This window comes from Crocodylus siamensis, chromosome 1, assembly GCF_052110815.1.
Source record: "Crocodylus siamensis isolate JL-2025a chromosome 1, ASM5211081v1, whole genome shotgun sequence".
In the NCBI taxonomy this organism is placed as follows: domain Eukaryota; kingdom Metazoa; phylum Chordata; order Crocodylia; family Crocodylidae; genus Crocodylus; species Crocodylus siamensis.
This window is the reverse complement of record NC_143395.1, coordinates 80,969,587-80,991,042: the sequence shown is the minus strand read 5'-3', so window position 1 is coordinate 80,991,042 and position 21,456 is coordinate 80,969,587. Positions and strand designations below refer to the sequence as shown.

General features: G+C 39.0%; 1 protein-coding gene across 3 annotated transcripts in view; it reads left to right on the top strand.

Moving 5' to 3' along the window:
* ASCC3 (activating signal cointegrator 1 complex subunit 3) overlaps positions 1 to 21,456 on the top strand; it is a 560,200-nt gene that overhangs the window by 390,204 nt on the left and 148,540 nt on the right. For all 3 annotated transcript variants that reach the window (XM_090037230.1, XM_090037224.1, XM_090037218.1), the window contains 5 exons: positions 2,958 to 3,077; positions 9,470 to 9,634; positions 11,757 to 11,843; positions 13,848 to 14,024; positions 16,601 to 16,826. In XM_090037230.1, coding sequence (XP_089893356.1) covers positions 2,958 to 3,077; positions 9,470 to 9,634; positions 11,757 to 11,843; positions 13,848 to 14,024; positions 16,601 to 16,826 — 775 coding nt within the window. The remainder of the gene's footprint in view (positions 1 to 2,957; positions 3,078 to 9,469; positions 9,635 to 11,756; positions 11,844 to 13,847; positions 14,025 to 16,600; positions 16,827 to 21,456) is intronic.

The window sequence follows — 21,456 nt, the reverse complement described above, 5'->3', positions numbered from 1 at the left end:
TCTAAAGAAAATATTTCAAATGAGATGCATGAATAAGTTCTTGATCACATCAGAAAAAGGGTATAAGAATGGTCCTTCAGACTATTTGAAAATAAAATAAATGCTGATAGGAGTCTTTACGAAAGACTTCTTGGTTTATTGCTTAATATTTGTCTGATTCATATGCAGGAATAATTGGACTCAATTGTACGTCAGCATTCATGTAGCTAGAAATTTTGCATGAGAAGATGGTTTATAAACAGACTGCATTCCTTTTTCTTTCCATGTTTGAGATCTGTAAAAAAGTCTAATTTTCTGCTCGACTATTAATATCTATGTTTTGAAAAGCAGAAAAATTGAACTGAATTGGGAATTGCTACTCAACTGTCTCCGCTTCATGGCAAGGAGCTTTTAAAAATGAATTCAACAAAAATTACCTATAAAAATGAAGACCTGTACTAACAGAACTTTGTTTCAGAGTCCCAGTAGTCTCTAGTATCCTTCCCTGAATAGTTGGCTGAAAAATTCCTACACTGACTTCTCTCCCAATGTATGTTTGGCCACATACAGCCCATACATTACCAGGAGAATCTCTGCTTTTTTGATAGAAACCAAAAATGTACAGGTACTCATCAAGTTTCTGCCTTGGGAACAATGCCTTTTTCAATTAGGAATCTCTCTCCTGCTGGAGGGAAACAACACCTGTATGCTTGTTTGCCACTTGATTCCTCCCAGGGACCAGGGTAATATCCGAGTCCAGAAAAGGTGTGGGGAGCAGCTGCTGCTCTGTTCCTCTCCCAGTCTAGGGAAGGTCTAGGGAAGAAGGGGCAGCTGCAGATTGAATGCTGTACTGATCCCTCTCCCCAAAAGATTTCTCCTGGAAATGAATGCCTGTTTAAGACCTTTGATCTTTTTTTAGAAGAAATACCTTTATTACCCTTTTTTCAGTTATCTTATCTGCCTTAAATATCCCAGTCTAGCAAAAGCTAGGTTTTGTAGATCCATTTGTTTTGTAAATAGCCTTAAATGTTTACAATACAAATACTTGGTTTCATGTTACCCAAATAATTAATAATTGCATGCCATATCTGACGCAAGAACTTTAGCTAGACACTAGGTGGCAGCAAATATTCAGAAGTAGCTTTTACTTTTGTCTCTATGGTACTGAACACACTTAAAAATGGATGTTACAAAGTTTCTAGTATGTACGGATTTTTATATGCAACCTTGGTATATTGCATATCCTTATCTTCCTTCACTGTTTTTTGCTGAACTGTAGAAATGTTTATTATTTAACCAATCTAAATACTAATATCAGTCACTGAATGAGGCACAAAAAGGGTTGTTTTTGACCAATTCTCAGATTTTGCTCTTTTCTGTAATAAGAACTTTTTATTTTGATTGTTCTAAAATTGGCCATTTTGTGAAAGGTTTTTGTAATATTGAAAGTTCCTGCTCCAAGTTATGTACAGGAAAGTGGTTTGAATTTTACAGACAAATCAAATGCACCAATTAATTTGGGAAGTAAAATAAGTAAACAACCTAAAGATGTAAGAATGTCTTTCCTCATTTTCAACTGAAATATGGTAGTTCAGGACAAGTCTGCATTCTTAAATCCTTTAGTGCCTCATACATGAGTATATGTACATAAGAAAATATCACTTTGACTTTTTTTCCTCACTGTTGGGAAGCAGAATCAAGTCAAGTCCAAAGAATCATAGCACCATCTGGGTTAAAGTCTCAATGTTAGTCATTGAAGTCAGGAGGATTATACAAGATTTACATGGGTTTAACTGACAAGATATGTTTAGCTTTCAATATTATTTTGGGGTAGTTATATTTGTTTCTTTTTTTGTAGTAATGAATTTCTCTGTTACTAGCATGTACATGCATAGATCTTAAAATTTAAAATTAAGTTGCATGTATTTTTTTTAAATCTGTGTAACAAAGTAAATGTATTTGAAACTAAAAGGCTATAAAAGTCATTAATCTTTTAACTAGTAGTAATTGCTCACAATTTTTTATTAAAGAGTTTGTTAAACAGTATGACCATAGGAAAACATAATATGCAAAAAGGTATGTTCATCTGTGATAAAGGTCTTGAATCTTCCCAATGAGCTCAAATTAGCAGTTACAATAAACAGCAAAACAACCATTGCTTTCCATGACTACAACCGATGGAAATATGTCAATGTACTTGATGAGTCTTAGTGAGATATTATTTCAATACAGGTGCATCAATAATCTGTATAAATATATAAAATAACCCACTCAAGCTTCAGTCATTTTTTCATGTGCCAGCAGTATGCCAGATGCCTTGTGCATGTGACTCTTCAAAGATAAAAGGCAAGCCAAAAACTACTTAAAAAATATAAAATATGGAGCCATCTTCAAAAAAAAGTCTTACGTACCAGTATTATTTGATTGGTAAATCAAGTCTACTTATCCATTTCCTACACTATCAGTTGTCTATTATCAGAACGTTTTCACCTTTTAATATGTTTTCTAAAACATATTTTAAACAGATTAACCAGTTTAGATCAGGTTGTAAATATCTCATTTAAACGTTCCTATGTTGACAGCAGAAAAGAAAGCAAGTTTATGTTGCTTATAAACATTAAAAAATAAAATATAAACTTCGTTTTAAATTGTCACGCCTTATTCAGATTATTGGGGTGTAAAAGTCTGCATGGTCTGGTCCTTTTATTTTACAAAATTACAAACAGTAGGGAAGAAAGTGCTTAAGTATTTGGAACTTGCTGTCTAAGAAGGTACTGACATTATCACCAGGGTAATAAATAGGTGCTTCTGAATGCAGATGTTAGATGTTTCAAAAAGATGATTTTATGAGTATTGTAACTTAAATTAGAAAACTAACGGTTTTCATAGTTTAGTCCTAAAGCCCTGAATTAAATATGTTATGAACTTTATGCTTGTATTTACTTCAGTTTTTTTAATTTGATCTCTCCTATTTACAGATTGCTCTTGGAACAGTAACTAATGTGGAGGAAGCAGTAAAGTGGATAAGCTACACTTATCTTTATGTACGGATGAGAGCAAATCCATTAGTATATGGCATCAGTCACAAGGCTTATCAGGTAGAAAATGCATTTAAAAAAATCTAACCTGCTTTCTTGTTCTGTAATCCTTTCCTGATGTGAGGATAAATATTTGCCATTTCTGTCTTACCTGACATCAGCAATTGTTTTTAAGTTTTGAGAAGGAAAATATATTTTTATAGCAGAGTTTTGGGGGTATTTTATATAAAAGTAAATTTAAAGTTCTCCTCTGAATAGTCTTTTTAATTGAAAACATTTTTTATGCCACCATACAAAAATACTGCCAACAGCTAAACTAGCCATTAACACACAGTACTATTTTTTTATATTTTTTATCAAAACAACTTTCATTGTTTATTTGCTGTCAGCATTTCAATACTGCAAACCAGACATGAGTGATACACTCAAGTCTTCTTGAAACCATAGCTTTCGTTTGTACGCAGTATTTTTTTTTCTTGTGCAGAGTATTTGTTTTAGAAGGTTTTATCAAATGGGGTATCATAAATTATCAGATAACGTACTTGCTCATTTAACAGGTTAACACAATAAATCAGTTTTAAATCTTTGTTCTTGGTATCCAGTCATTTTCATGTTTTTATTCCTTTGATGTCACTTTTAGAAATTCTTTTCCCCTTTGGAATAAATCAAAGCACAGTTAGAGAGATATTTTTTCATAGATGAATTCATTATTTTTACTTTTTTGGAGGGTTTCACAATTTACAGATAATCTCTATACTCTGCTGGACATGCTCTACTAGCACCTTCTACAAGGGTAATGTGATAGGCAGGAGGTGAACATACACTGATGGGAAGAAAAATGGAGAAAACAGTTTTCTGAAGATATGCTTTTTAAATGGTAGCTATGTATCTGTATGAAGAGGCTACAATGTTAGGCATAGTCCTTTTAGATATCAATAAGTAGAGAGTGTTCGTGAAATTATCAATGATCCTTAATAAATCATAGACCATAGATCTCAAAATACTGTCATGTGGCATGTTTTAAACACTTTATTGGCCCTCCTTGAGAGGCTTGCTTAATGCAGTCACCCCAAACTTTTTAATAAACTTTCATATTTCACTTCTATTTGTATCACACCAACAGGTTAAAGGAAAACATTATCTAAAGTGCAGGTGTCAAACATCTAATGCTTGCAGGCAGCATGGGTCTCAGACTGGCTGGAGCTGGTGCCTCATGCAACGTAGTGCAGCTGGGGTGGCCACTGTGTTCATCACAGCTGCTGCTCCAGCTAGACTGCCGTATGCAGCATCCATTCCAGCCACTTTGGGATCCATGTGGTACAGAGCAATGGAGCAGCCACCGGATCAATTATCCTTGGAAAGAAGTCCATGGGCCTGATCCAGCTCATTTACCAGCCTCGTACATGGACTGGATGAGTTTGACACTCCCAATCTAAAGTGATATTGCATACTATCATTTGCTAAAGAATGATATAGCCTATCTTTGTAGAAATCTCTGCAAATTATCTTGTGATTTAAAATATTTTGGATAATTAATGTAAATAGTTTTGGTAATTCCCAATTATAAAGTTAGCAAACCATTACCAAGAACAATTTACAGTAAACAATAAAACAAGTGAATTGTTATTCTTCAGTCCACAGTCATTTTCCAGATTTTTGCCCGCTCCAAGGAAATGCCATCCCTGAAGATCTACCAGTGCTCTGTCTGTTCCTGTAATTCTCTTACGCAGTAATCTGAGGACTAGCATGTAATCCATTTAAAGATACAGCAACAAGCATGCCGTTGCTGTGAATCAGAAAGTTCAGGATGTTTCTCTGTGCTCTTGGGAGTATGCTGCTCTATACCTCACTTGAATCTGAACTGAGCTGAGACATGATCTATGCATATTGTCAATAACCATTCTGTGAATATGCAAATCTTAATTCTTTGGCTAATCGAGTTCCTCCGCATTGATTAGCATCTGTTCTCCGATTTTCAGCATGTTTCCCAGTAACGAGGATATTCTCTGAGCTTCGCTTCCTTCAGCTAAAAGAAGAATGCCATAATTTACATTAAGTGGGCTGGGTGGGGTAAGATAGTGAGTAAATATGACCAAACTGCTGAACACAAAATGTTTGTTCATATTTGTTTTAAATGGGTTTATATAAAAAAAAAAAAATCCATTGATTCTTACCAATCCTTTTCTTGTGCTATCACAGCTTCCTTTTCCAACAGCTAAGCTGGGCTTTTTTGTCCTTATAAAGGATATATATGTACATATGTATATTTGTTTGTAATGCTTGAAAATGTTGGAGAGTGCTAAGCCTCTTCCTCCCTTGTCACTAGGGAAAGCAGCATACGTAACAACATACTGCCTTTATTCTGGAGAGAAGAGCCTACTTTTGGGAAAACAGGGAAGAGGTGGCCTAAGATGCTAGTCAAACTTTTCAGCAGCTTGTCAACTCTCATTTAAGATTTAATTTTTTTCTCTTATTTTAAGTTTGAATATATCCTTCAGAAGTCAGTACAAAATGAAACTGAGACTTCTACAGATTAACACCCTGATGCTGAAACCTTCTATGCATTCTTACCTTTATGCAAATGAATATCCCAACTGTGTTTAGTTTCCAGTACTAGGTGACAGACTTTTGTTTAAAACTTTCTAAATTGCTGCTGCTATTGCCTTGGAAATGACATTCTGGTTTGGAGAGCCATGGTAAAGGTCCCTTCTAGGCAGAACTCTCTTATAACCCTGCAGGATTCTGAACCATAAAGACCTGCTAGGACTCTAACCATGGAGACAGAGCTCTAGGACAATGTTTCTTGACCTTTCCAGGTTAATAAGTCTGCATTCAATTTTAAAAAAATGTTTTGCAAGCCCTTTTCATTCACTATAAAAATAGGAAAACATATGGATTATAAACCTAAATAATCTATGTGAATATTCCAAGAGATTGGCCAAAAGCACATAAGATTGAAGAGAGTAAGATTTGGTTGGGGGGGTGGTGTTGCTTTAGTTTCTAGTAAAAATTTCAGTATTTCTCACCCTAATTTCTTTTTGTGACCCCCTCCCCCCTATACACATGCATGTGCATGTCGCGCGGGCGCACACATACCCCTACCCCTCCAAGGGACTGTAACCCACCAATTGAGTAATTCTGCTTGACAACATGGGCCTTTGGAGCCTTAGTCTCTTTCTCTGATCAGAAGGGGTTGCAACTTGTAACTAGGGAGAGGCAGCCAGGACTCCTCCAGCCACAGAAGAGACAGGTGTAACTAGTACTGAACACTCCAGTACAAGCTCAACAGCTAGGCTGTTCCCCAGATGTGAGGAAGCAACCAGATGCATCTTCCAGCTCAGAGCAAGCAGCCACAGCCAAAACCAGGAATCAATTACCCAGCCATTCTTTTCCTCAGTTCAGGACAAGAAGCAACAAAGCCTTCAGGAGCCACCAGGACACTGCCCCAGGGGTGTGAGAGCTAGCCAGAGGTAGAGATATGTCACTTCCTATGTTTCTGTAGCTTATTGCCTGTTGAAGTCTTATCAGACTTAATATTTGGTAGTCAGTGTCGCACACCTGTCTGGTACACCCCCAGAACCCTGAGTTTCTCCCCATTGTCCCATTGCTGCTTTCAAGGAACAGACCAAGGTTGCCCTGGGATAACTCCTTATCCCCACAATCCTCTGCTCAACTGCCCTTATACCTAACCCCACAGCTGCAGCAGTGGAATTTCCGTCAGCTTCAGGTAGCCTCCCCTTTGGGTTGTGAAAGAAATTTTAGGTCCCCTTTTCTGGAGGGTGGGCTTGTCTGGAATATCAGTCACCAAAAGATCACTTTTTCCACAGGCAGCCAGTAATGAGACAAAACAAGAAAAGGATTTAGTATGTAGGAGAAAAGAATCATATGAGCAAAACTGACCATAACTTTCAATACAAAAGAGCAGGATGAGTAAATGTTCTTACCCTCTCGTCTGGCTACACCCTACCCATCCTGAGAGACCTACCAGGGTTTTTAGAGATCAACCTTCCTTCTGATTCTACCAGCCCTGGCTGCTTGGGCTTCTCTAGCCCAAGAAAAAAAATCCAAATACCATGATTTTATCATAGATAGGCTTTAACTACCTCCCTCCATGAGCATTATTCTATTTGCTCAAGAGTCAGAATCCTCCAGAAATTTCTGGTCTCCCTGAAGCACTTGGAATTCCCCTGGCTAAAGGGCCATTTCTCTCAGATGCCTTTGCTCGAGAGGAGTCAATTTCCCCATTGCAAACAGACAATGTCCTGGCTGCCCCCCCATTTATTATGTCTTCTTCTGCCTGTGTCTGGGAGTGACAGTTGTCCTTAAGTATGTATTCTTCACCTTCTTGGCTTAAACCACATCCAAAATCATAAATCACGAAATACAGATGCCATAACATAATCCAAACTGTTACAGTAATAACTGTAACATGAATGGATATAGCACAACATGGGTTTTTCAACAAGACCACACATATCAGTGAAATAAATGCAAGAAAACCTTGCATATCCCCAGACCATTGTTTGGTTTGTGAGAGGACATTTGTGACATTTCTACACCATCATGGTATTTGGACCCTGGTAAGTGCTATAGTAAAGCACATGCTACACCCCAAAGAAAATGAAATATAGTCACACTTAGTGCAGCATCTAATTAGCCTGCTTAAAACACAGTTTATGAGCTGCTCCATGGCACCATTCAGAGGTGGTAGAGACTTGTCCTTCCTGTCATTTCTATAAGTAGGGCCTGGTTTAAATAACGGTTTTGCATTTTTCGTGAAAATCATGAAATTAAGCGATTTTCACCAAAAAATGCTATTTGCAACGGAATGCCACAATATAGTTGCTTGCGGGAGAGTTCTCCAGCAAGCAACAATATCATGGCATTTTGTTGCAACAAGGTGGCTACTGCAGGCTAGGGAAAGCATTCCCCTGACAGCAGCTAAAGCCTAGTAGCCCAGGGGGTGCAGGGAGGGGTGCAAAAGGGACAGGGATGGAGAGAGCTGGGGGCTGTTTGCTCCTCTGGGCAGGAAAACTGGGGGACTGGGAATGGGGGCAGAGAACCTATGTACAAAGGAGAAAACAGTCCTAACCCTACGTGAAGCCAGGGCTGTCTGCCAAGGCAGCCTCCAGGTGCCCCCTAACCCCTGCACCCCAGTTTTCCTACCCAGAGGAGCAAGCAGCTACTCCTCTACCCAATCCCCAAGCTCTTTCCTCCCCCTGTCCCTTTTGCAACCCCTTCCTCCCTTCCCTGTGCTGCTTCAGCAGTGATTAGAGGCCTTGGGAGCAAGGCCTCTGCTATTGCAATTAAACCTGGCCCTAAACCTACCTCCTCAGCCCATTGGAGGGGGTGGGGCATCACAATCAGCACAAACATGGCACCTACTATGATCAGGCCACAATATTAGTGAGCTGGGCCCTCAGTTTATACCAGATTTTTATAAAATTGGCAACTTATGACTATAAATCATTTAAATTAAGTACGTTATTTTATAGGTGTAGTATTTTTGCTGAAGTTAGTGGAACTACCTGTATACTTCAAGTGCAGTAGATAACATGCATGGAGTAAGAGTCTAACTAGACATTCCAACTAACGTACTGCACACTTTATTCTCAATATCTGTTTCAGCCTTGAGATCTGGAGTTTATTCAGCTCCAGAAAATGATAATAAGCTGTCTTCATATCAAATCACACAGGGTATATATATCCTCAACAAAAATGTCCTCATAAATAGGAAACTAGGAAATATCTGTAATAATATAACATGATAGTGATGATTCCAAACCCTGCTAAGTTATTTTAAAAAATGAAGTTATATCATTCAGTAAGCAACTGTAGCTTTTATTTTTCTTTTATGATCTTGCTTTTTGCAGTGGTCCCTTGTATGTGTTATATTGATTTCTTTTTTTTAATGGAAAATACATATTTCAGGGATTTCAAGCACCCCTATTCTCAACGTTTTTAGAAATTAAATCCATATTTGAGCAACTAGATCCTTTGTTTGATCAGCAGGGTTAAGTTTTGAAATAAAATTATTTCAGTTATTAATAAATTGTGCACTCTACCTTTTAATAGGGATGTCCAGTAGCTGAAAAATTTATTATTAGGTTTTAATAAATAAATATAACAATGTTATCATATAGTCATCCATATTTGTAAGTATCCAGCAAGAATTTTCTAAATTTGTAGATTGTAATGTAGTATAACTTGAGGATGAACCGATATAGATTCCAGTTGCCTGTATTTATTCATTTTATTTATATAGATCAAGATTTTTTGGACTTAATGTCTATATAACACTTGTTAATAAGCATTCAACTAATTCTTCATTTGGCAGTTATGACTTTATTTTCTCTGTTTTCCAGCTGCATTGTGTTTCTGTCTCTTATAAGAACTGAGTTAACTCAGTGAAATACATTATTCATTTCTGATTTTTTGTGCTTGGTCTCTAGATGGATTCAACACTAGAGAAGCACAGAGAACAACTGGTGATTGAAGTCAGCAGAAAGCTAGACAAAGCCCGGATGATTCGTTTTGAAGAGAGGACTGGTTTTTTTTCTTCAACAGATTTAGGAAGAACTGCCAGCCATTACTATATTAAATATAATACCATTGAGGTACTATTCTACTTTTGGTACACCTTCCTCTTCTTAAGTCTTTACACAAAATAATCATCAGGGCTAGGGAACATTCAAAAAGCCCGAGCCTGAAATGATTCAATCTTTTCAAGTTAATCTAGCCTACAGATATTGAACTTACTTGCAAGTGGATAGAAGTTCACTTTTAAATCAGGAAATGCAGGCACATACCTGCAGTGGCTCAGGCTAGAAGCCAGGGGGCACTAGAGTGAGCTCTCCCTTCCATTCCACAGTGCTGAACTGAGAGGGGTGTGACCAAGCCCTGGCACATGCTATGATTCGGGTCAGGTTTAAACCGACACTCTGGCCTGCACAATCCCCAGCCAGGGTCTGCCTGGAGGTGGAGGCAGAAGCAGCCCTCACCAGGCTTTTCCCCTGCTCGCTGCTCAAGGGGTGGGGAGTGTTGCCAGACCCCAGCTCCTGGCTAACACTCTGAGGCAAGGGTGGGGTGTCAGGGAGCATGTGAAGTGCATGAATCTGTTGATGATACTGAGCTTTTCAGTCTCCCTCTACCTGCTTCTTCATACTGTCTGCAGCAAACTGATGGCACTCACAGGTCTCATTCATTGCAAACCAGGTCATTTCTCACACCTCTGTTTCCTGTTGAGCACTGACAGATTGCAGGCTTTGAAGCAAGAAAGCCAGTAGAGAGCTTATCAGAATGCAAACCTTATCAGGCCATCGAGCCCTACAAAAGAAAACAAATGCATCTCTCTCATGAGTTTCAAGCTCTTCTCATCTGCAGGCTGCCTTTGCATTTGCAAGCCACTGGCTTCTAGACCTAAGTGGGCACTTTTTTGTCTGCTTTTGTTCCAGTGAAATTGGCAACACACACACAGACACCTGTCAGCATTAGCTTGCCTGTGGGAAGGCCATGGCCACGTGCTGGCTGGGGTCTGTGCCTCTAGAGTCTCTGCCATGGGAGAGGGGTGGGAAGGGGGGATCCCTGCTTGAGCAGTGAGCAGCGAGGGAGGAGTGGGGCAGGGGGCAGCCTGGCAGACGCTGCAGTCCCCCACCAGGGAAGAGAGTGGCAAGGCCAGTCTTGTTCTCTGGAGCAGACAGCCCAGCCAGCCTAAGGCTGAAAAGCATGCTGGGGTGCTGGGGGACTCTGATTTAACTTAAGTGAAGAAGGGGACTGGGGCAGAAGTTCCATAAACCAGTGTGACCCAAATCAGTTAAGTCTGATGCTACATTCAACCAGGTTTATCTTAAACCAGTTTCTGCTATTTTGAAATTGAGTTATGTGCACTTCTTTTTCTGTTACAGGTTTAAACCAGTTTCTGATCACTTAAACCAGTTTATGTGTAATTTCTGTCCCTAGCCTAAAGGGTATTATAGGTTATGTAGCTGACTTAACATCGGTATCATTTTCAAATCATGGTTACCAAAAAAGGAAAAGACAAAGAAAGAAGGAAATAACTTAAGTATATGGAAATAAGTGTAGGTTAGAAACATTGCTTTGACCAAATTTGGTTTTAGATGTCATTTGTATTTTTATGCCTTTTCTTTAGATGACTGTCTGCCTTTAGATGTCTGTCACCAGCAGATGTAAATATATGCAGGTGACAGAACTTCTATATAGAGTTCCCTAGTAAGAAAATGTCTGTTTGTGTGACTATCCTACCACACTGTCATTCATGTGGTAGAATTTATCAGCAATTAAGGCAAGCATAGTGCACTGAAACACATATAACTACATGTCTGTGAATGTGTAGGTACAAGACTGTTATTCATTCTGCACCAGAGTTTAAAATCTGTCTGTGTTCTTAATTGTAGCTGACAGGACATGTCCTGCATAAATACTACAGTATTGTACCACTAAAAATGTTAACGATTTAGTGTCATCATATAATCAGACATATCCCAGCCAAGATTTTCAAAAGGGACAAAGGATTTTGGTTGTCTAAATTGAAACAAGAAAAATGGTCTCTATCGAGCTGTGTCAACCTAAAAAACCCATTTGCTTTTAAAAAACCTTGGTAGTTGTTTAGTAATTATCTGATTAATTGCTAAGGTCAGAACCATTTTTAATTTTAAGTTGCTAGGTCTTATATTTCTTTTATTAACATTAAGTCATAAGTGCATACATTTATTTTTACAGACTTTCAATGAACTTTTTGATGCTCATAAAACAGAAGGTGATATTCTTGCTATAGTATCTAAAGCTGAGGAATTTGAACAGATCAAGGTAAGACTGCATCACTTCATACGGCTAAGCATTTTCATGGAAATAGACCTTATCCAATAGTTTTTATAAATGTTAGGCACAAGCATAGAATGTTTTCCCAGCATGAATACCTGACACATCCTATACATGCTATCATTCAAGTTACTTGTATTTAAACTGGAATAATGGTTCAGCTTTAAACTATTTGGCTAGGAATATATTTTCTTTAAAGATTCTTTTAATTTTTTTTATAAGGGTTTTACTATGTCCCCACCTGCCCCCAGTGTTCTAAAAATCAGAGTAAGTGACCATTGGAATGATAAATATCTAGGGTTTGGAAGATCACTTGGGGTGCCTATAGATGTGCTCGTTAACTTTCTAATTAGAACACATTGGAGCAGACTTGATTTATCATTGTTATTAGAATGTTCCAGTATCACATTACCATCATGTGTATTAAGCCCCTGCACATTTCAAAATAGCCACAGGGGTTCCTTATCTAAAACTCAACAAATGAGTTCATCTCTTTCTAGAACATGTACCTACAACACAGATAGAAGTGATGTAGGAACCACTGGGTGAAATTTTTTGACATATACATATATGCCAGACCGTGCAATGTGAATCTCCATACCTGGTCTTAAAATCTATGAATTCAGGTGTAAAAGGATTTTTTATCCATGCTAGAGAAGTAAGAACACAAATGTACTCAGGTCAGCAACCAGCCCTCATTTTTGCTTTCTCTGTAAGAGCTCCCATCTTTTTTTCCTTCAGAAAAAAATGTATTTGTTTAATCATTTTCATTATAGCATCTTAGGAGTTATTTTTCTATCAGTAGTTATAAAATTTTCAAATTGAAATGTGTGTTTTTTAAATGAATAATGATCCTTCAAGTATTGCCCAGTAGTAAGCTTGATCCAAGCACAAGAAGGCACAAGGAAACTGCATTACTTGTGCTATAGTTTTCAATGCATTGTGATGTGTCAGTTGTACAGCTCCCAACAACGATAGTGAGAGCAGACTAGCAAAAGAGAATATTCTTACTAACTAAGAATATACCCCTTAGTGTGACATACTTTTTTTATATGCGTATATATTGGACACATACCTGTGTATTATTTCAAATATTTTATATGCTGTCTTAGAATTAGTTGTTTCACTATCACCAGAGGAGCTGTACTAATGCTGAGTTCAAGAACAGGTCATTTTACCAAACATGTTGTTGAAGATAAGGCATAAGGTTCCTCCACATGCCAGATGGTCAGCTGTGATGTGGGGCTTTGAAACCTATTCTCTGAGTCCTCTAGATATTAGTCAGGCCCTAATGAAAATGGCTCCCAGCTGATTTCCTGCATGAACCAAACATTTACCCTCTTTCAATAAGTTTTACACTAACGGACTATCAGTAAATCAAAGAATATGTAGATTTATGCTGTGTTTTGCAGTATGAGGGTCATCAGTGAGAATATAAAATGCTATGCATTATTCAAACCGTACATATGAATATTTCTTTACTTGTATTAAGACTTAATCTTATTAACAGTGAAAACTTTAATACCATGAATCATAGTACTTCACAGTTTTGAGTTAAGAATGTATTATGCCACATGCCAACTATATAACTGTAATGAATGCATTTAATGTTAATTCAAGACTGTCTAATCCAGATGGACAGAGGTTTTACTCTGGTCAAATAAAAAATGAAATCTCATCAGAGATAGAGGATGGTAGGGTCAGAAGATTCAATTTTTGTGGCATATCAAATTCTTGTGTGTCAATGGCAACCTTAATAGATGGTGATGAATAATAAAAAGTAATTGTGTCACTATTAAGATAGCTTCAATTATGTTCTGTTAGCTGCAGTATGAAAGACTGGCTTTTTTGGTTTGGATTTTTTTTTATTTAGCTTAAAACTAGGGACTGTTGAAAAATAATGTAACTAAGAAATAATGGAAAGTTAATTTCAGTATGAAAGTTTTTATAAAGTTACTTCAGCCTCTTCATAATTTATTAATTGTGTTTTAGGTAAGAGAAGAAGAAACAGAGGAGCTGGAAACCTTACTGAGCAATTTCTGTGAACTTTCTGCTCCTGGCGGTGTGGAAAACAGTTATGGGAAGATAAATATCCTCCTTCAAACATACATTAGCAGAGGGGAGATGGACAGTTTCTCTCTTATTTCAGACTCTGCGTATGTTGCCCAGGTAAAAAAAAGCAAAATCTGTAATATCTATTGATTTGTCTCCTTATCCCCACATCTTGTCATTCTCTAAAATGTCCATACACAGTGCTGTAGTAAAGGGGGGGCAAGTGGGGCAACCTCCCCAGGCACCGAACTAAAGGGGCACCAACAGGCGCTGCCCAGCCAGGGTGGAACATGAGACAGAGCCACGAGTAGCTTGTTTTTGGGGGGCTCAGGGATGGGGGAAAAGCAGCTCCCACCACTGCGTGCACTCCCAGGCAAGTATGGGGGCATGTGCCCCCGGATCTGTGTGCAGGGTGAGGGTGGGCTGCTGCTGCTGGCTTTTCCCCGGGTGCCAAACTTAGTTGCTGTGTCACTGTCCATACATTAAGTATGTTGGCCTTGAATTTCATATCTCTGTGCATTTTGGTGCAAACTGGCTTGAAAATCTGAGCTCTACTTTTTGATACTTTAGGATGGTATACTCTTTTTATGTGGAAAAGAATTTTAAAATACCTAACTTAGGAGGCCATTGCTTTCATGTTTAAGCTAGAACTTCCTTTTACATTGTAAAAGCCCAAGGTTTTCAACCTTTTTTAAAAGAGTGTACCCCTTCTCATGGCAGCGGCCAGACGCAGATCTGAGTAGGGGGGTGGCAGTGGCCAGACGTAGAGCAGGGTGGGGGGTGGCGGTAGCAACCAGACATGGAACAAGGGATGGGGTGACTTGCATGCGACAGTAGTGTGGGGCGGTGGATGTGTGTCCAACCAGCCAGGCAGTGCTTGTGTGGCCTGCAGAGGGGAGCCACTGCCCTTGCCTCCCCCACAGCCCTGCTCCTGGGAGGCAGTGGCATGGAGTGGTGGGTGATGGCACTCTGTCCCTGCCCACCTGCACATACCCTGTAGCACCTTTCCAAGTACCCCCAGGGGTATGTGGATTTCCAGTTTACACCCCCTGTTATAGCCCATTATGTATAATTTAAACTGAGATAACACCTATACCATGGCAAAACAGATCACACAGTTGTTTAATGGCTTATTTCGGTGCCCACTGGATATCAGCTTGTTGGGAAGTTTGAGCATCACGTGGGATCTAACAACATTAAAAATCTAGAGCAGAGTGCTGTTGCTTCATTGTGCAGGAAGTCGAGGGTGCCTCTTAACTTCCCAAAATTAGATATCTCTTTGATCTGTGGACCCTGAAAGAGCTAAATGCATAAGAGGGACAATCACAGAGAGTCCAAGATATTTAGCAATATTAATAATATATGGTATGTTATAAAGATTTATGTTTCAGCCAGCTGAGGTGTATGAATCTTAGCCAATGGAATGTACCAGGTTGATCATTATTATTGTTCTTCCAGATCTTCACAGACCACTTTGGGGGAAAAATAAAAGAAGTCCTGATTCCCATAATGACAATGATGAGGGTTAAATATTCAAAAGTATATATGCATATTTTGTAGTCAGATTTTCATGCCACCTTAACATCCTTCCGGGTGTTCAGATTTTATAGCACATATGGAGTTAAATTAAGTAACTGGAGGTCATTATGCACTCCATAAATATTGTAGCGCTCACAGAAGATCTTCTTTTTAAGGATGTTGTCTCAATCTTTTTTCTTAATTAATTGTCTGTCTCAATTTTAGTATGTTAAAGCAGGTGGCACTGTCCAGTGCTCAGAAGCATAATATATAAATATATTAATTTAACTTTCAGAAGGACAGTAACTGAGAAACAGAAATTTTGAAAGTGCTCTTCTATTCTAAACATTGACTCTGATAGAAAGTTCTTTCTTTCTCAGTAGAAGGGCTATTGATGATTGCTTTAGTGTCAAAGTAGCTTTAGAATGCAAGAGTCAAAAAAATGAGAGAAGGATCCTATTCTTGTAAATGAGTGGTCAATATAATTGCTATATCTGTGGCAACAGTGGGGACAAAATCCCTAACTAGTTTTAAGATGGAGCTTGGTAAATTTATGAAAGGGGTTTCACAACTTGATTGCTGGTAATAGCAGAGAACTGGATTTGGTGACCAGAAAGGTCCTACCAGTTCTATGTCCCTCACTAGTTTCTCAATTGGAAAACCAATTTCCCCCCCCAGTTACACCCAAGCAACCCTACTTCACAAACAACTCATTTGCAGAAGTGTAAGAGGGCAGAAATTGTCCTGCAAAACATTCATCCCATCACCATATAAATAAACATATAGATTATTACCTGGGAACCTGCTTAAAAGAGTACAGCTTCATTTTGAAATTCCAACTGGAGTTTGCAACTGTTGCAAATCAGAAATATTTTTTTTTAATTGGAGTCAATTTAGTTGGAAAGTCATTGTGACTTGGCAAGTATAAAACCACTTAGTGCTAATTTGCCTGTGATCAAAACCTGGAACAGGAAGCTTGTGGCACACCTGGACTGTACCTTAGATAATTGTATAATTGTACTTTCATGATTCCACTGGATAAAGATGAGGACAGTTTTAATTTTTTTATTTTGTTACAGTCTGCTGAATCTGAGCCCTAGCACATTTGGTATATCGTGTGAAAAGGGTTTGACTGACTATAACATTCTTCCCTTACTCCATGTTTTACTATCTAGAATGCAGCTCGTATTGTTCGAGCCCTTTTTGAGATTGCTCTTCGGAAACGATGGCCTGCAATGACCTACCGACTACTGAATCTCAGCAAAGTTATCGACAAGCGTCTGTGGGGCTGGGTTAGCCCTCTGCGGCAATTTTCAGTGCTTCCACCATCAGTCCTCACAAAGCTGGAGGAGAAGAATCTCACTGTGGATAAAATGAAGGACATGAGAAAAGACGAAATAGGTAAAAGTCCTAAAAAGATTATACATTTGGTGTCAATATGTCTTAATCACGTTGAGTAGTACCAGTAGTGTTAGTAGGGGTGCACAAGAGCAACACCCACCCTGGCAGCAGAATAGCCCCCCACCTGCACAGAGTTCTTGCCCCAGCAACATTTTCATGCCAGGAACTCTGAAACAGTTCCCAGCTCCTGTTGCCTCAAGAGTAATAGAACTGGAGCAGGCAGAGGATATGCACCAGCAACAACTCAGCAGGGCTGGGTTAACAGCTTAACCCAGAAATTCCTGGCTGGGTTAAAATGTCTCCCTTCCTCCCAGCCCCTACTCTCAGACCCATACCTCCCTCTACCCCTCTCCTTTAGTTCTCAGAATCTGCACCCTACACCCAATCCCACTCTCAGACCTCCCCTTCCCACCTGCTGTACCCCCGCTCTCATAACCCATACCCTGTGCCACCCTGCTCGCAGAATCTGAATCCCCCCTGCCTTTTAATTTTGGAATCATGTCCCATCCCACTGTCCCACAGGGTTTGCCCTGCATGCAGCCTTGGCTTGATATGCCACTGAGTAGCACATTACTCTGCAAATATTTCCATTGACTTCTGCCTGCTGGCAAAATCAGGCTCTTCAGTACTTGTAACTGAAGTACTGTTTATGTGAAACAGAAGAAAATCAGTGAATGATGTCAAAAGATTCTACTAAATAGTTCTGGCCTACTACTGAATCATCAAATTTGTTCCCCTTTAACCAAAAAAGTTCATTAGTTCAAGGTGTCATTTCAGCTGACAATTAAATGGAATTCACAAAAAATATTCAATATATATACTGATAATGAGACCATCCAAAATTACATTGACAGGAATAACTAGCACTGTTTAGAAGGTGCATATGAATCCACATGCATAAATTTATCCATCATCTTGAGAAGGGTGAACAGAAAATCTATCCATATTAAATAGATTTATTTTTCCTTTCCTATATAACTTTTGGGGAACTGCTTTATATCCTGGACTTGAGTTTGCATTTTCAGCCTGTCTTGTCCCAAGTGCTACTATTTCTTCTGGTTTGTGGTAGAAAATTAAGGTTTGGGCCACTTTCAATTCTGCTTCTGTTTTAAAAAGAGGTAAACTGATTTTTAAATAATATTTAAAAATCACAGTAAAAATACAGTCACTTCCTTTTTGGTCTTCATGATTTGTTTACTACAATACTTGAAACAACCTGATTAATGTCTGATTCCTGGAGCAGTCAGGTTAGTTTCAGGGTCTTAATCCCACAAACTTTTACAGTGCTCATTTTTATCCATATGGATTGTTGCAAAATTAACTAGTATTGCAGAATAAGTGCTTATATTTTTATTAAAGTTCAATCACTTATTTAGTTGATAGTATTTTGTGCATATATTTTTAAAACATCATAATTTCTCTGCCTTATGGATGCACGACTACCTTTTGCATTGTGACAAATTGATGTTACTTTACAGTACTATGTAAATGCATAATATTAATATATATTGGCAGTGAACAGCTCTGTTTTTGCTTTTTTAAGAAAGCAACATCACAGTCTTTCACTGAATAGAAGTTGTGATTTAAAAACAAAAGATTCTCTTTCCCATTGTGTTTCAGTAGGAACCATACTTAATAATAAATAGAAAATTTAAGTATATTTCAACATATATGGAGAGTGCTATGTATAGTTTTGTTTCAAATTAACCTCTTTCTGTTTATAAGATGAGGTCTAAGATTTTAACCTGAAAATAGATGATTAGTTAGAAGATTATCATGATAATGCCCTTCAGCCTTCCAGCAGGAAAGTGCATCTGTGTAACCAGTTGCTTATTTAACATGCTTCACACTATTTTATTTCTATTTCCTCACCAGGACTCTGAAGTTAAGGAAAGATGGTTTGTATATATGCTGGCCAGCTATCTCTTCTCTTAATTAAAAAATCAGTCACAGTGAAATAAAGGAAGGGAACACACTCCAACTTTAAGCTAGTTTCCAGCACACCGCCTTACTACTAGTTTCAATGTGAACATGTCTTCCACGTTAAGTGTCATTTGACTTAGGAATTAGAATATTAAGAGTAGAGCTCGCTGGCTCCCATTTCTCGTATCTGAAGAGGCTAGGAACAGACATTATGCACAAACTGGTTTACGTGATGAGAAATTCTTTTAAACCTGTAACAGAACAGATGTTCAGTGCACATAAACCAGTTTGAAAATGTCTGAAACTGGCCTGAGATAAAACCGGTTGAATGTAGTATTGGACTTAACTGATTTGGTTCAAACCAGTTTATGCAATGTCTGTCCCAGACCCCTTCATGTTTTAACTTAAGCCAGAGTCCCCCAGAATCCCAGATGCTTTACAGCCCTGGGCAGGGCTCTCTGTTCCACCCCAGCAGGGCTGGGATCCCTAATCAGAGAATCCTACTGGGGCCTGGCCATGCCCCTCCCTGTCAGCTCAGTACCATGGAAGGGAAAGAAGGCCTGTTCTAGTGCCCCCTAGCTTCTAGCCTGAGGCACTGCAGGCATGTGCCTGCATTTTCTCAGTCCAGAGGGCACGTCTCTGTAGTTATAAACCAGTTCAACCTAGCCAGGCTAGACTAACCTCCAAAGACTGAGTCAATTCAGGCTCAGGCTTTTTGAATACCTGTCCCTAGGCAGAGAGAGAAAGGCTTGGATAGATGTTAGCTCTGAGTGGGACTCAGTGGTGTACTTCCTGTGCAGCTCAAGGATCTAATGTTTTGTAACTAGCAAAACAAGAGTATTTTAAATAAAGCAATCCACCTATACATTGCAACTTAGGGAAAAGAGAAATGGGAGGTTTTGTGTTTTGCTATGAAAATCAGTGCAACGATTTTTCACATCAGCTAGTTAAATCTTAAGGAAACATGGCTATCTTTGTGGAACGCACACATTCTACACTTAAATATTTTTAAATAGCCAAGTACTTACTTGTTTTATAGTAAACTGCTTATGAAAATTTGAAGAGTCACCAATCTTTTCTCTTGATGAATAAATAGAATAAAATCAACATAAATGTGCTTCTAAAATGGGATGTTTAGCAGCAGATACTTGTGCAGAATGGGTGGGTCTCTGAAGACAGAAATTTCTGTGTACATCGATCATGTTTTGGAATGGGATGCTAGCAAAAGATTGTCTGTGTAGTTCTTTTGAGATGCATTAACTGAATAAGTGGCATCAGTATTTCATGTAACTTCTAAATTTTTGCTTACACTCATTGAAGACAGTAAAAGTACATGCAGAACAAGTGCATTAATTCTGTATTGGAAAAGTTTTGTTTGTTTAATTTGTTTTAAAATGAAATTAAAATGATACATGCCTTTTACAAAGATAAACTTAATGCAAAGATGAAAACTAAAGTGATTAAAGCACAGGTTAAAGTTTCTACATGTGAGGTTTGTAATGATTTAGCGAGATCGTTTTTAAGTTGATTAAGAGCTTGGCTGTGAAAAGTATGCCAATTTAACTATACCCATTTAGAAACTGATTATTTTGCTTAGACACTGGTTTGAGTGCTTTAGATCAATTCAACTTAAGTTGCTCAGAAACTGACTTAAACAAAATCAATATAGCATACTCTTAAACTAAATAGGTCCCTTCACAAAAGAAGATTGAATTTCTAAACAGTTTTAAGCTGTAGACAAATGAAACAATTATACCAGGAGGTGGGGAACTTATCACCATCATCAGCTGATAATTTGTAACAGTTTTCTGTAACTGGTCCCATTGCATAATAAGGGAAGATAAACATACACAAAATATAGCAGCATTGAATTGCTGCTAAAGTTTATGGTGTGTTCCATGGTGGAAACTTATTGTGAGCCTGTACAAACCCACAAAACTTATGACCAGGGATCCAGGTTTTTTGGTTCCTATGGAAAAACATGGATTCCCCCACCCCTCCCTTGGGGAGAAAAAACACGAATTTTCCCCTTTCACAGAGAAAAATGCAGCTTTGCCCCCTTGAAGGAGAAAAACATAGATTTTTCCCTTCACAGATAGCTCTTTGCAAGCTGGCAGAGTTTCAGCCTGCAATATGCTGCTTGCAAAAAAGGCTGGAAAACCCTAAGCCCTGTGCCAAGAGGGAGAGGGTTGGGCCTGATAATCTGAGAATCATGGCAGGGACAATGGGCCAGGGACTTGTGTGGGGCAGCAGGCAAGCAGCAGTGGTCCCCATTCAGCAGGGGTTAAAAGGTGGCTGGAACAGACCCCATTTGGCCCTGTAGGTAGCCCCTGCTACATTCCACTTCCCTTTCCTCTTTCACTCTCTTCCTTCCTACCTGCCCTATACCTGCTGCCAGGCTTCCCTTGGCTGGGCATGGCAAAACGTGGGAGCACAGGCAGGGCTTGGGAGACTGTGGTTTGAGAGCGAGGGGCAACAGTATGGTAGGGCTAGAGGCAAGGTACTGGAATGTCAGGGCTGCTCAACACCACAAAGCAGCAGGGATGACAGCTGCAGTTGGACCTGCATCTTGGTTCAGGAGGGGAGCTGCTGCCCGGAGGGAGTGATGGTGCAAGCAGGGACTGTGGGTCAGGAGTGAGGGGCACCAGCAGGGCTGGGGAGATCTGGCTTGGGAGTGAGGGGCACTGGCATATCAAGGTTTCTCAGC